Consider the following 14,662-nt stretch of genomic DNA (forward strand, 5'->3'; position numbering starts at 1 on the left):
CATTTTCCTGATTGTACAGTATGTCTGTCATTTACACTGAGTGGCAATAGTTCATTGAACCCGAAAGCAGGCGTGTCAAAAATGCAAAATGGAGAATAGAATGGTTTAAGATTTCAGTCTGTCCCTGCACAAAGCTATCAACTTTCTGAAGTATTTTGTCATTTTATGCATTAAACCCATATGACTGCATATTTTCTTTAAAACATGAAAAAAGATCAGATTTTTATATAACGAAAGCGAATGAGCAATGCAAGCGATGCTGCTGCATAATATCCTGTAAACAGATGTAGACAGTTGGAGCTGGGGGTAGAAGTGGGTAGTAGAGTACCGTATGCTGCATCATATTGCATCAAGGCATGTAGATGTAAAAGAAGTATACATGCAAGCCAATTGGCTGATGGATTGCAAAACTTGGGACCTGCACCTCTAGTTTCATGACTGAGTTAGGTCATGTACGCAAGACATTTGGATGGATACCTGATTACAGCATATTGTGTTTCTTAGTGTGTGTGATTACAGAGTTTGCTTATAGTTCAGTGCCAAAATAAGGACCTTCAAAATATAAGGTGTTGTTCTGCTGAGAGACTAACTCTGTGTGTGTCTATCAGACAAATGCTTAGCCATTTCTCTTTCTCTCTCCTACTCCCTCCCGTGTTGTCTCGCTCGCCCTCGTTGTCATTTGTTGATAAAAAGAAGCTATCTGTCTTTAGCACTGCTTCATTATCTGTGCCGTGCTGTCATCACCTCGGTCGAGCTGTGTGCTTTGGACAAAGGATTCTGTTAACACTCACAACCAAATCTTTTAACAGACCCCTAAACCTACTGACATGTGTAGCATTCAGTAAAGAAAAAAAATGTATACGCCCAATTGAACTATGATGGATATTAAATCAGTTGTTATAATAACTGTATGTAATTTATATAAATTGTACTGGTGGTTAGGTTTGAAATGGAGGATTGTCACACTTGTACTGTAACTGCATACGTCACACACACTGAATATTGCCTGAAACATGATGTAAAAAACACATTTTAATCAATTATATGCTAAACTATTGTCACACGACCTTATAGGTGCTTATTTGTATGGTGTCCAATTATTATATCAGAAAGAAATTGTTCTGGCAAATGTTGTAGGCCATCTGTGTTTTCTCAGCAATTTGCATAATGTGGACAAACTGCAGACCTCAGAAATAGTATAGTATGATTTTCAAACATACAGTAATCATGACATGCATCCCAATTGGAAAGCTCTCTGTATGCAAGGCTACATGTGTGTGTGTTTTTATAATATATTTAATTACCTGGTGTTGGTTTAAACCAGCAAACTGGATTTTTGATAATCATTCATTTTCCTTGTCACACATTTTCATCACTAAAAACGTTTTGGTGCATATAAAAAAAGTAAGACACGGACACAATTCCAGCAGGTTTACCAGCTGTCTGTGTCTTTACCAATGCTTAGGAGGAGTATTCCGGACGCTTCATGAAATAAAGATTAAACCGTGCACTGTTATGCAAATGGATGATGTCTTTATGGCCTTTTCTCGATTTCATCAAAAATATCGTCATTTTTCTTTTGAAGATGAACGAAGGGCTTACACATGTGATGCGACATGATGGCGAGTAATAATGACAAACTTTTCATTTTTGTGTGAACTAACACCCTAAAACACATATCATATAATACAGACTTTACTAGATCTCAGATCATGGATGAACAGAGATATAACGCTGTTGTTAAAACAAGCAAAGGCATTATTGTTGAACAATGTCAAAATGCTTTTTAAAGTTAATTGGCATATAACTTTTTTATACTTGCAAACCAAGTAAATATGTCTACAACATACTGTATTGAGATCATGGAGATGAAATGTTTATAGTGGAGCTTTGTTTTATGAGGCACATTTGTGGTTATGCAACAAATTTAATTTAATCTAAATTCATACAGTATGGGGAATTCCTAAAACTAGTTTATAGAACAGAATGGGGCGATTTCCAGGGATTAGAAAAAAAAACATTTTTGATCCGTCTTTACTTAAAACTGCTTGCTCTGAATTTTTTTTTAAATATATCAATGTCATTGTTTTGTCTAAAGTATTTGCCACCAATAACATTTTTGTAAGGTATGTCCTAATTTAACTTAGGCTTAATCTTAACCCTGTCCAAGAAACTGCTCCAATAGTGTAGTTTATTTTAAATGGTCATAAAGTGTAACAAAGACTTATCTAGAAAGTAAAAATCTTCTCATTGTCAAAGTTTTTTGCATTAAAATATCCAAAATACCAACTAGCACAGTGTTATACACTGTAAAAAGTGGAAAGTTGGATCAACCAATACTTAAATTGGTAACACCTAAAAAAAGTTACTTCAAACTTACAGGTAGGCGTTACCAACTGTAAATTTAACTTTTCACTTTATAAAATGTATATATTATTCACAGTGTACTTAATTATTGCAAATGTTTTTAACAATGTTTAAATATAGAGAATTTACAGTTTTAACCAGTCTGATCTCACACGAATTTGTATATATTTTATGAGATGACTACTTTGTATGAATTTATACAAAGCATACCATATAAAATAAATGATTATTATGAAAAACAACATTATAATGCCACAATAAAACCTTTTTTCCATTACATCATCCATGAACAGGGCTGGCGCCACAGGGGAGCGACCGGCACTATCCCGCCCCCTCAGATCACTATTAATGTTGAATGGGATTTTAATAATAAAATGTCCTTTTTAAAAATCACATTTGCCTAGTGTATTGTCTTCCTAGAGTGCGACCTCAAGCAGTGAAAATTACATATTGTGCCTTTAAATGTAAATATAGCATTTTTACTGCTGAAAGTGCAGAGCGGTTTTAAAATCTGTAGAGGTGCACAGTAGTTTTTGTTACCTACTATTTTTCTCTAAAAGAAATTAAGTCATTATTTATTGTGTTTATTTATTTTTTCATTTAAAGGTACAGTCCACTTTTTTTCAAAATATGCTAATTTTCCAGCTCCCCTAGAGTTAAACATTTGATTTTTACCTTTTTGGAATCCATTCAGCTGATCTCCGGGTTTGGCGCTAGCACTTTTAGCATAGCTTAGCATAATCCATTGAATCTGATTAGACCATTAGCATCACGCTAAAAAATAACTAAGAGGTTCGATATTCCTATTTAAAACTTGACTCTTCTGTAGTTACATTGTGTACTAAGACCGACAGAAAATTAAAAGTTGTGATTTTCTAGGCAGATATGGCTAAGACTATACTCTCATTCTGGCGTAATAATCAAGGACTTTGCTGATGTAACATGGCTGCAGCAGGAGTGGTGATAATACGCGCTGCCCGAAAATAGTCCCCTGCCATTGAAAGTAACCAAGGGCACTAGTTTCAGGCAGTGCATAATATCACGTAATAGTGAATAAATCAGCTAAATGGATTTCAAAACCGTAAGAATCAAATATTTAACTCTAGGGGAGCTGGAAAATTAGCATATTTAAAAAAAGTGGAGTGTCCTTTTAAATAAACAGAGAGAGAATGATGAACCAGAAACATCAAAACTATCATAAAAATCCCCTGTCATTACTGGAATATACTGTGTCAGGTACCAGCCTGTAAACATGGCTGTCTTATGGTCTTGTGATGAATGTAGGACATTTTGTATGTGAGTTTGTAAGTGATAAAAGTGGGTTGTGAGCACCACTGGTTGAATTTGTTCAGTAAACCATTCTGACTCTTAGTGGCTGCGCTGCATACAGTGTTTATAAGAGGTGTCACCAAAAGGTATTCAAAAGCGATTTTTAAGCTGTTGAATACAAAGTGTCTTCAGGAATAGAGGGCTAGTCGCTCTGTATCAGTGTGATGAGTGTCTGTTTATACGTGCTACACATGCTGGTGCTGGTGGGGTGTGCTTTGGCCCCCAGAGAGATTTTATGGGCCAGAACGAAAAAGCAGTAGCTCATTTTTGAAAAGTGTCTGGGAATCATTGAAACCGTTTTGATTTAATTCTGCCTGGTAAATAAACTGATAGACAAACAACACTTTACAGTTTAGGGCAGGCGGGTTTATATTTCTTGTAGTTTATAATAGAATGAATAGTTTATATTTTGATACAAGTTAAAGGGCCCATATTATACAAAATCCACTTTTACAAGGTGTTTGGACATAAATGTGTGTTGGCAGTGTCTGAAAGCAACAACCCTACAATGAAAACAATCCACCCACTCCTTTTTTAAAGGGATAGTTCACCCCAAAATAAAAAAATTGTTCATTTACTCACCCTCATGTTGTTACAAACCTGTATAAATGTCTTTGTTCTGATGAACACAAAGGAAGATATCTTAATTTCTAAGCAAACTGATCATGAACCTCATTGACTTCAATAGTAAAGAATACTATGGAAGTAAATGGAGCTCACAATTGGTTTGGTTACAAACATTTCTCGAAATATCTTCCATTTTGGTCATCAGAACAACATAACAAAGTAAATGATGACAGAGTTTTAATTTTTAAGTGAACTATCACTTTAATCCCCATTAAGCCAGAGCAGTCTCATCAGAGATGCTGTTTTGATTTTCTTGTTAATGTGATGTCATACTAACAAAGCCATGCCCACCACAGCCACTGACTGACTGCTTAATTTTGCCCAAAAGCTTTTGTAAATGTGTTTGTTAGCACGTTATCCGGTTGTTAAAGGAGTATTCGACCCTTTTGCCATATTAAACTATGTTATTACCTCAACTTAGACGAATTAATACATATCTATCTTTTTTCAATGCCTGCACTGTACAGCGCGTCGTGAATGTGTTAGCATTTAGCCTAGACCCATTTATTCCTATGGTACCAAACAGGGAAGCCACCAAACACTTCCGTGTTTTCCCTATTTAAAGACTGTTACATGAGGAGTTATACCAGTAAGTATGGTGCCACAAAATAAAACTTTTTTTGGTACCATAGGAATGAATGGGGCTAGGCTAAATGCTAACACATTCATAACACGCTGTACAGTGCACGCATTGAAAAAAGATAGGTATGTATTAATTCATCTAGGTTGAGGTAATAACATAGTTTAATATGGCAAAAGGGTAGACTATTCCTTTAAGTGATGATGTAAGAAATAATGTTTCCGGGTCCAAACCTCCACTCATTTCAATAGAGGATATTATTTAAACAGCCGATTATAAGCACTATTTATTCATATCACACATTAAAGTGAAAATTGTATAAACTCACGTGTAAACTGCAGTCCCAGGAACCCAGAATCAAAGACGGCAATATATTAATGATTCATAAAAAATCCAAGTCCATAAATCCATGTCTGGTCATCTTGGACTTTTTTATGGAGATAAAAAGTAGGATTGGGGTCTTTAGTAGTTTTCATTATGATATGTGTGTATTATATCCATGATTTCTTTTTTATTTCTCTTTGACATCTGTGAGCGGTTGGACCCAGAAGAGGCGAATGACTTCAGACTTAACAACCGGATAGAGCTAAGGTGGCTTATTGTCCAAGACTGTCTTCACAGGAATCAGATCTATTTTTAAACAAAAGTGCTCACTGTTTGTTGTCTGTTACCTGTGGCGTATTTTAAGTAAAAACAGACACATTCTAGGCACACCTGAGACTTATATTACATATTGCAAAAATTGGCATAATATTGGCCCTCTTGAAGCTTTATGGCGTGCTGTTGATTAGTACAAACCATTCATTTGCCTTAAGTTTATAATGGAAATGAAGCAATCCGAAAAGTTAAAAAAAAATAGTTAGAAAGAAATATGTTTTGGTATAGTTTTTGTAGCAAATTTTAATTTGAGTTTAATTTTAATATGAGTATTTCATATAGGTTTAAAACATATATCTTCATATATCAAGAGTATCTATATATGTGATATTAATATATGTATTTATATACATTTTAATATGAGTATTTCATATATGTTTTAAACCTATATATTCATATATCCAGAGGATCTATATATGTGATATTAATATATTGCATATATATGTAACATATATGCCAAGATTGGTTTTGATATAGGGACATATATGTCATATATTACATTTCCGTATGGGTTATCCTGCCTGAGATCAACAGATACAATAGTAGAGACACGGATAAAGACAAACAGTGGAGGACAGAGAATGAGAAACTGGAGAGCAACAGGCCATTATAAGACATCAAAGGGGAGGCCATTAGGTTATTGCTGCTGAAAAAAACAAAGGTTTAAAGCAAACGTTTATAGGATACTATTTCAGTATAGTAAGAGGTTCTAAAAGAACAAATGTGCAGTTTATTTTGTTGAAGCACTTATGTTGATACTTATGTCTACAAAACACCTGTCTGATTTGAAATGTTAATTGTCTCAATTGTTGTTTTAGTGGTGGGGTAGCAGATAAAGATCAACATAATTCTGGTGTACTGTTTGAAAGTTACAGGCTAACACTAGTTAACTCATGTGATTTTTAAGTTCAAAACTTTCATATCCTGATCCATATACAGTCCATATACAGTACAGTGCCTTGTCTGAATAGTATCCCACTATAAAACATGCTTTTTACAGACGAAAGGGACAAGTCATGGGGAAATTTTGTTTGAATACCAGATACAATAATTTTCCCTATGACTTGAAGAATTCCTTAAATGTTCTTTGGTGCATCAAGGTGAAGATATTTGCCTTGTTATTTTTGTCTAAACATTAAAGGGAACATTTCACAAGACTTTTTAAAGATGTCAGATAAATCTTTGTTGTCTCCAGAGCATGTATCTGAGGTTCTAGTTTAAAATACCATATAGATAATTTATTTCATTTTTAAAAAGTGCACTAAATGTTAATGCCGTAGTTGGATAGTGCTGATTGAAGGGTGGTATTATCCCCTTCTGACATCACAAGAGGAGCAAATTCCATGACCTATTTTTTTTACATTCATGCAGAGAATGGTTTACCAAAATAAAGTTACTGAGTTACTTCACATTTTCTAGATTAATAAAACCATTGTGGACCCAATTATAGCACTAAACATGGAAAAAGTAAAATTTTCATTATGTCCCCTTTAAAGACTGCTGTCTTAGCACAGTATGTTTGCAACATACAGATAAACATACTAAGTATAAGTTTTTCTTAATATTAATTAAACTGCATTTAATTATAATATCCTATTATTTATAAAGGATCACAACATTATTGTTCATACACATAACACAATCTAGACTACGTCATGTTAAAGATTACTTGAGGTATTTTTTTATCCTTGTGGGTCAAAGGTTAGTTGACAACTGAGAAATTGTTAGAGCTGCTCTATATGCAAACTAAGGGCGTGTCCTCCTTTTTGTATATTAGACCTCTCAGCTGCACACAGGAGATACAGAACAAGAGATTGAATATATCCACCTGTATCACTGCATTGTTTTTGAGGGCTTGTTTTAACTCACTGTTTGTTAGTTTGAGAGGTTAGTCTGTACTTTTCTGCCATATATGTTAATACACGGTTGCCCTCTAGTGGTAGCTCTGAATCAAATACTGTTGGCTATATTGTGCAAAAAGTACAACACTTATAATAAATACTAAATCATGTTCAAAGGAAAGTACTAAGGGAAAAAAATATATTTAAAAACATAAAAAAGTATTTTCACTCATACTTTGATACCAGTTTATCTTCTTTATAAATCCTGCTTTACACTCGGCTACCTAGCACCATTCATGTTATCCTACATTTCACAAAACACAAAAAGGATGCTGTTCAGCAACAACAAAGCCTACTTGCTTTATTTATTAAATCTCTGAACCTTTAGCATCTGAATGTACTTGAATGATGATGCGCACGTGACTTACAGCACTCCCCTTAATGGCATATTTTAAGCTACGTCAATCAACACAAATATTTGATCCAATTGTTTTAGATTTTATTTCAGGTACGCAAGCTTTGTGTTTGAGACTCTCTGAAGACAATGATAATGTGTATATTTCAAAACCATTCTACAAAACCCTATTTTTTTTTTTTTCATGGCGTTGCAAACAAATTTACAATGCATGTGAATGTCCACAACAATATATTCAGTACAAAAATTTAAACCATTGTGTATTGCATCATGATACTGTCAATCACTCTGTATAAAGATGTATAAATCTTTATTCACCCAGTAAATGTTGTTGACATAAATATGCAAATAAGTCCACATGCAACGTTTACCTGAGCTAAATAATGGCATTGGTGTGAAAGCACTAGAAATCAATGGATAGTTCATGGATACTTAGTTATTGCGAGACATTTATATATGCAGCGCCTTACACAAAGTGTGATCAGCCAAAATCCACAGTGTGCACGATTGCCAACCATCTGCTGCCTTATTTCTCCTACAGTATTTATCCAAGTTGCATTGGACTAAAAAGGTTGCTCTACCATTTTGATATTGTTACTGTACTGCATTTTAAACATTTTTCATAACTGGTATTTATTGCAGAGTAAATAAAAATCCTTAATAATACACTTTAAAATGCCACAGATCTGATCCAAGACCTGTGCCTCCCAAAAGACTATGAATTTGTTTTATTAATGCAGGGGCTTTTTGGAAAACTTTTTTGAGAAATGTTAAGTTTCATGTTTATTCATTTTAAACCCTTATTAAATTTTACAGCTTCCATATATTTTTACATCAATGCAGAAACCTGATGGATTATAATTAGTGAACCACTCTGTGATCTGTGATTGGATGAGGCAGAGGACTCATGATGAAGTGTGAAATGTTATGTGTACCGACACTGTAGATGGTTAAATATTACAGCCAGGTCAAACGACTGCTTTTGCATGTGTGTAAAAACAGGGTAACAGTGACGTTTCTTTTTTTACTTTTACAATGAAATTTAAACAAAAACAGTGCACTACAATTTAATTATCCAATTCAGTATAAGTACACAAAATAATATGAATTTAATTTTTAAAAATTATATAATTCTAACAGTTAGTAGCTGTGAGATTGCTTTGATAACGTCATTCGCAATGCTTCATTGGAGTGGGCTGTCACTTATGGAGTGGTTTATGTTTCCATGGTAACAGCAACTTCTCAGAATAATCTCTCATCAGGATTATTTCTACTTCTTCATGAATGTGGCTTTTAACTACAATTATAAAAAAAAATATGGATATGTTTTAGACTACAGCGCGTGCAATAATATCTTTTCATACATGTATGATATTTTGAAAAATCATCTTCAGTCCATGGAACTTGGATGTTGTTTTACTTAAGAGCGTTTCCGTATGTGTATTTTACAGAAAAATCTGAAACACAAGCCAGTCCGGATGGCAGGCGTTTGGGGGTCCGCCTGCACTGGACTCAGGCTCTAGCAGCCCATAGGGCCTTCACTTCAGCTCAGAACATTTCACAGGTCAGTAAGTAGAGATATTTACACTGTCTGAAACACATGCATGTACAATATATGCTGGTCTGGAACATATCTGATGTTTGATTAGCAGTTTTGTGTTAATCTTGGTCAAATGTAGTTTGCTTTTGAATATGTAGTGAAGATGTACGATTTAGAGAAAAACAAAGAAATATTGTTTTAGCGTTTGTGAAATTTTTTACCGATACTGCTTTTTTAAAAGAATTAGATCCGAAAACCCGCGCGTCTGTTCCAAGCGGGTTTGAGTCTAAAAGTGTGCCAAGCGACCTTGGGTAATTTAAAATGAATGTGTTTTTGCCAAAAAGACCCGAGAAGACTCAAACTATTGCACGTGTGTGCATCGAGTACTTTTCCAACCCCTCATCTGTTTGCCAAAGGCGCTTGCGACATTGTGTGGCTGGCGGTAGGTTTTTTTTGTTAAGCCAGACCTGTCCATCAATTTTGAATGCACATTTTAGGGTTTCACACAGAAAATTTGTTAGTTAAGGTAATAGGGTTTGGCAGGTGGGGGGGGCAAACAAAGGGTGGGGTGTATGCGTCATGATGAAAATTAAAATATTTTTATTCACTCTAAAAAAACAAACGGTGCTATATAGCACCAAAACTGTTGCTTTGGATCGTAACCATAGAAGAACCATTTTTAGTGCCATATAGCACCGGTGAAGCACCTGTGTAGCACCTGTGTAGAACCATATAGGGGCCATATAGCACCACTATAGCACCACATATGGTTCTACAAAGCACCATATGGTTCTACACAGGTGCTTCACTGGTGCTTCACCGGTGCTATATGGCACTAAAAATGGTTCTTCTATGATTACGAGCAAAGAACCACTTTTGGTGCTATATAGCACCGTTTGTTTTTAGAGTAGATTATTAATGAATTAATGGGAATAGCTGCATGATGAAGTGAAACTAAAGGGTTAATAAACACAAACTAAAGCAGATGTTGTAGAATGTCTGGCGAATGATGATAGATAGAGTGAAGATTGTAAAAACTGATTATTTCCCACTATTAATGACATTATCTTAAAGGAGTGTAACTGTAGCATGTAAACAATGCAAATAAATAAAGTGAGCAAGAGCGCTCAACAATTATATCGAATCAACAGGCACGTGAAACCTAGCTAGCAGGTTGCTCAAACAACAAAATCACCAACTAACTTACTTTAAATTTGCAAGAACTATAGACTAATACATTAACAGGCTTAAATAAACCTAAAACATAAGTCAACTTACAGTTCTCACAGCCATGTGTTTTATCAACTGGCTATCTTCAAGACATGACGGACCACTTCTTTATCTCATTTCGGCCGTGTGGCGCACGTGCACCCTCGCGGTGTGAAGCGTGTCCGCGTTATTCTCCGAGATGTTTTATCAATATTTTTTTGACGACCTAGTTAAGGCGGTAGGGTTTCCCAGTGTAGGCGGGCTACCCGAACTCCAAAGTGCTCCAGGAAACCCTGCATTTTAGTGCTTAACTTGGTGTCGTCATTGTCAGATAACAAATTAAAACAAATAGAGCAGCGGGCCAAATTGGTTGTGAGGCCACTAGGGTTTATTTCTGTCTGACTGGTGAGTGTGGGGCTGCAGACTGCACATACGTTAGTGCTGTTTACATTCAGGGTCTAATTTTCTCGGGTTTGTCTCGGGTCGGGTCTTTAAAAAAAAAATAATAATGTATAAGTCGGGTTTGGGTAAAAAGGGATTTGGGTCATTTCGGGTCGGGTACATTTCTTTGTACCCGAGAAGACCTCTAGTTCACATGACAAGGCTGTTAACAAAATCCACATTTACACGGATCCGAAAAGGTGTCTAAATATGTTGTAATATGTGTGCCAGATCAGTAGATGGTGATGTTTCTTTGTAAAGAAACACTACACACCTGCAAACATTCGCATTCTTCTACACTCTAAAAAAATGGTGCGTTTGGCTTGTAAGGGGATCCATTTTTAGTGCTAAATATCATCTATTATTTGTAAACTTGCACAAACTTTTTATAAATACTTTTTTCATGTCATGACTTTCTTTTTTGTGTTATTTAATGTATTGTTTTCTAATCCCCCCCCCCCCATTTTTAAATCATTGTCGCATGGGATTAGGGGTTAGATTTTGGTTTGGGCTAGAAGTACTTTTATATTTTGATTTTTAACATGTTTTTCTTCCGCTTTTAAAACTATTCTTGGCTGGAGTTGGGTTGAGAGTTGGGGTTAGGATGTCTAAAAATGTAACAGAAAGTAATTCGAACCCCAAGCGACAATGGTAAGACAATACGAAACAAAAAGAAACAATACATAAAATGAAACAAAATGAAAATGAAAGTTGTGCAACAGACACGAAAAACTATTTATAGAAATTTGTGAAATTCGTGCCACAAGTGACACAAATAAAGACATTCGTGCTCAAGGCGTGGCATGAAGCTGTATTTTATGCCATGGACACAAATAATTTTGCGTGACAATGTCTGGTATTTGGACATGACGCACCAAACACATTTTGACATGACAGGCCCAACACAAAACATATTTTGAATTTGCGCCCCTCATAAGAAAAGTCGCCACTAAATACATACAATCAAGATGGCATTGGGCAGTTTTGTTTAGAAGGATGATGAGGTTAATTTATTACTACAGGTTGACCCTGGACAATAAAGTGCCGAAATTTTGTAAACTTTGTTGGGAAAGCGTTAACAAACAGACCTGTAGCCTGTCATTTTTGTTTTGGTGTTGTTGTTTTGGTTTACAGGTGAAACGTTGTTGTGTAAACAGCCTCTTGGTCAGTATAATGTAGACATGGCTACTGTAAATTGTGAAAGGATTTGTAATATGTTAAATATTGTTGTCATGGCAAACATGCTTAAAATGGCATGAAATATGGCACACACATACTGTAGTAGCCAGCTATGTTTTGCAGCACCCCCTTTTGAATAAAGTGGTAGGGTTCGTTTTACCCACATTCATACAGTATATTGTTCTCAAGGAAACAGGAAGTGTCTCATATGTTCTGCATTCTTCATTCTTCAGAGGTTTAGATCAAACAAGCTGTATTTTTGGTCATGGGGTCACATCATACTAATGTGGTCACGGTCATAGCGCCACCAACTCTCAGTAGGAAGTGTGTCACATACTGTACAACAGACTTTAAAATAGTCAGCTTATATTTATCTAAGTATGCCAAATATGAAAGCACTGTTACACAGATGTCACGCATAGTTTAGTTATATCTATTATTGAACAATTTGTTAAGAGTTCTTGCATTCTTTTAGGTTACGAGTTAGGTTGTTGATTAAATTGTAAATTGTCTCTCTTTTAACAGGAAGTGTGCCCATGAGGTCGTTGATGCTGGTCCTGCTCTTCCTGATCAGCGTCCAGGCTGCAATCAACATGGGAGGCCACACCCAGGCGCAGGGGCCAGCCAGTCAGCACACAGCAGCAGAACGTTTACCCAGATCTCATAGCCAGCCCAAACAGGACACACATTACGATGACCAGATTCCCACCGTGGACCCCAAACTCTTCAACAAGCGCCGCTACCGATCACCTCGCGTGCTCTTCAGCGATGTTGTCCCTACAGAAGGTGAAACGAGTCCCAGGCACCCACGTTTTCGGCGAAGGGCTAACGAGTTTTTGCATCGTGGCGAGTACTCTGTGTGTGACAGTGAGGGGCGCTGGGTCACCAATCTGACCAATGCCACAGACATGGGGGGCAATGAAGTCACAGTGCTGCCACACGTTCGTATCAACAACGTCGTCAAGAGCCAACTCTTCTTTGAGACCACGTGCCGCGTGTCTAAACCCAGTGGGTCCCCCAAGGCAGGTCAGGGAGCCAGTGGTGTTAAAGCTGGAACCTCGAGCTGTCGTGGTATTGACCATAGACACTGGAACTCTTATTGCACCAACACGCACACCTTCGTGCGGGCGCTCACGTCCTACAAAAATCAGATCGCCTGGAGGTTCATCCGAATCAACGCTGCATGTGTATGCGTGCTAAGTCGCAACTCATGGAGGCTTTGACTGATAAATTTACTAGTATCTCAGCAAGCCCACTGCAGCCTCCTGTCCTACATCCTGTCCCATCCGTTGATCATAACTGCCTTACTGCCAACAATGGTGTATGAGAACTCACCCCTTTCCCAGTCCCCTCCTACCCTACCTCACTCTGTAAATTATTGTATAAGTTATGAGGACTGCATCACATATTTATATAGTTTATATGGTCAGAATATAAATATAAAATATAAATATATATATAAATATATATGTTTGTATATATACATATATACAAGGAAGCGTTTATTGTGTTGTTGATTCTTTATTTATTAAACACCTCACATTAGTATGACTTTGTCTACAATTCTTATTGTATAAAAGTTAATATGTTCACATGAAAAACTGACCCATATTTTAATTTAAATTTGTTTGTTTTTTAACTGTAAACAAAAGAGCAAAAAAAATATAACATGTTAACTGTAATATAGGATTTGCTATACTATTATTTATGATCGTCTAAACAGAAGTAACTATACTATTAATTAAAGCTGCAAGCAGCAATGGAAGGGCACTGCCACCCGATGGTGTTAGGATAAGCAGTGAACAGTGGAGATATGAATTTTAGTCTGTAAATATATGTGAATATTCAAAGGAAATTTGATGTGCCACACCACCTGTTGGCAGCAGGTGGCGCTATGACTGTAAGTGATTATTGTTATATTGATGTGTTTAGGCCAGGACCCTTGTAAAACGTATGAAATCTAAAACCAGTCAGACATTACATGCCTGAGTTACAGCTTTCTATGTCATTAAACATCAAACTTTGCCAGGAATCCACTGACACGTTTTTAATGAAAATTCAAGATCCTCGCACATTATCATTCTTAAGTTCTTAAGATCAGTCTGACCAAATATGATGATGATCTGATTAAAATTCAATGAGCAGTAAATCATATTGTAAAACATGTCATTTCCTGCTGACAGCAGGTGGCGCTGTGACTGTATCTGAATAATGCCACGTTGATGTGTTCAGGCCAGGAATACTAAACTGAGCAAAAACAGTAGGGCTTCTCGGGCCCTAATTAATTCAGTAGCCATCAATAGCTACAGCAGGACAGTAAACAGACACAAGGAGTCATAAAAAATTGGTCTATTCAGACAATTCAGCACTGTCCTAATGATGACAGTAGGCCTGCCAGTGGCGGCTCGTGACTGCTCATCCGAGGATAAGTGTTCGGATTGTCACTTGTGTGGCCACCCTTTTCAAAAATATGTGTC

At 36.2% G+C, this 14,662-nt stretch overlaps 1 protein-coding gene across 1 annotated transcript in view; it reads left to right on the forward strand.

Moving 5' to 3' along the window:
• ngfa (nerve growth factor a (beta polypeptide)) overlaps positions 1-14,160 on the forward strand; it is a 41,851-nt gene extending 27,691 nt beyond the window's left edge. Inside the window, exons 2-3 of the mRNA XM_065282458.2 lie at positions 9,268-9,380; positions 12,711-14,160. Of these exons, the coding sequence (XP_065138530.2) occupies positions 12,722-13,408 (687 nt within the window). The 5' untranslated portion in view covers positions 9,268-9,380; positions 12,711-12,721 and the 3' untranslated portion in view covers positions 13,409-14,160. The remainder of the gene's footprint in view (positions 1-9,267; positions 9,381-12,710) is intronic.
• Positions 14,161-14,662: the final 502 nt, after the last annotated feature.

The sequence above is a fragment of the Paramisgurnus dabryanus genome, chromosome 21 (genome assembly GCF_030506205.2).
Source record: "Paramisgurnus dabryanus chromosome 21, PD_genome_1.1, whole genome shotgun sequence".
Taxonomy (NCBI): Eukaryota; Metazoa; Chordata; class Actinopteri; order Cypriniformes; family Cobitidae; genus Paramisgurnus; species Paramisgurnus dabryanus.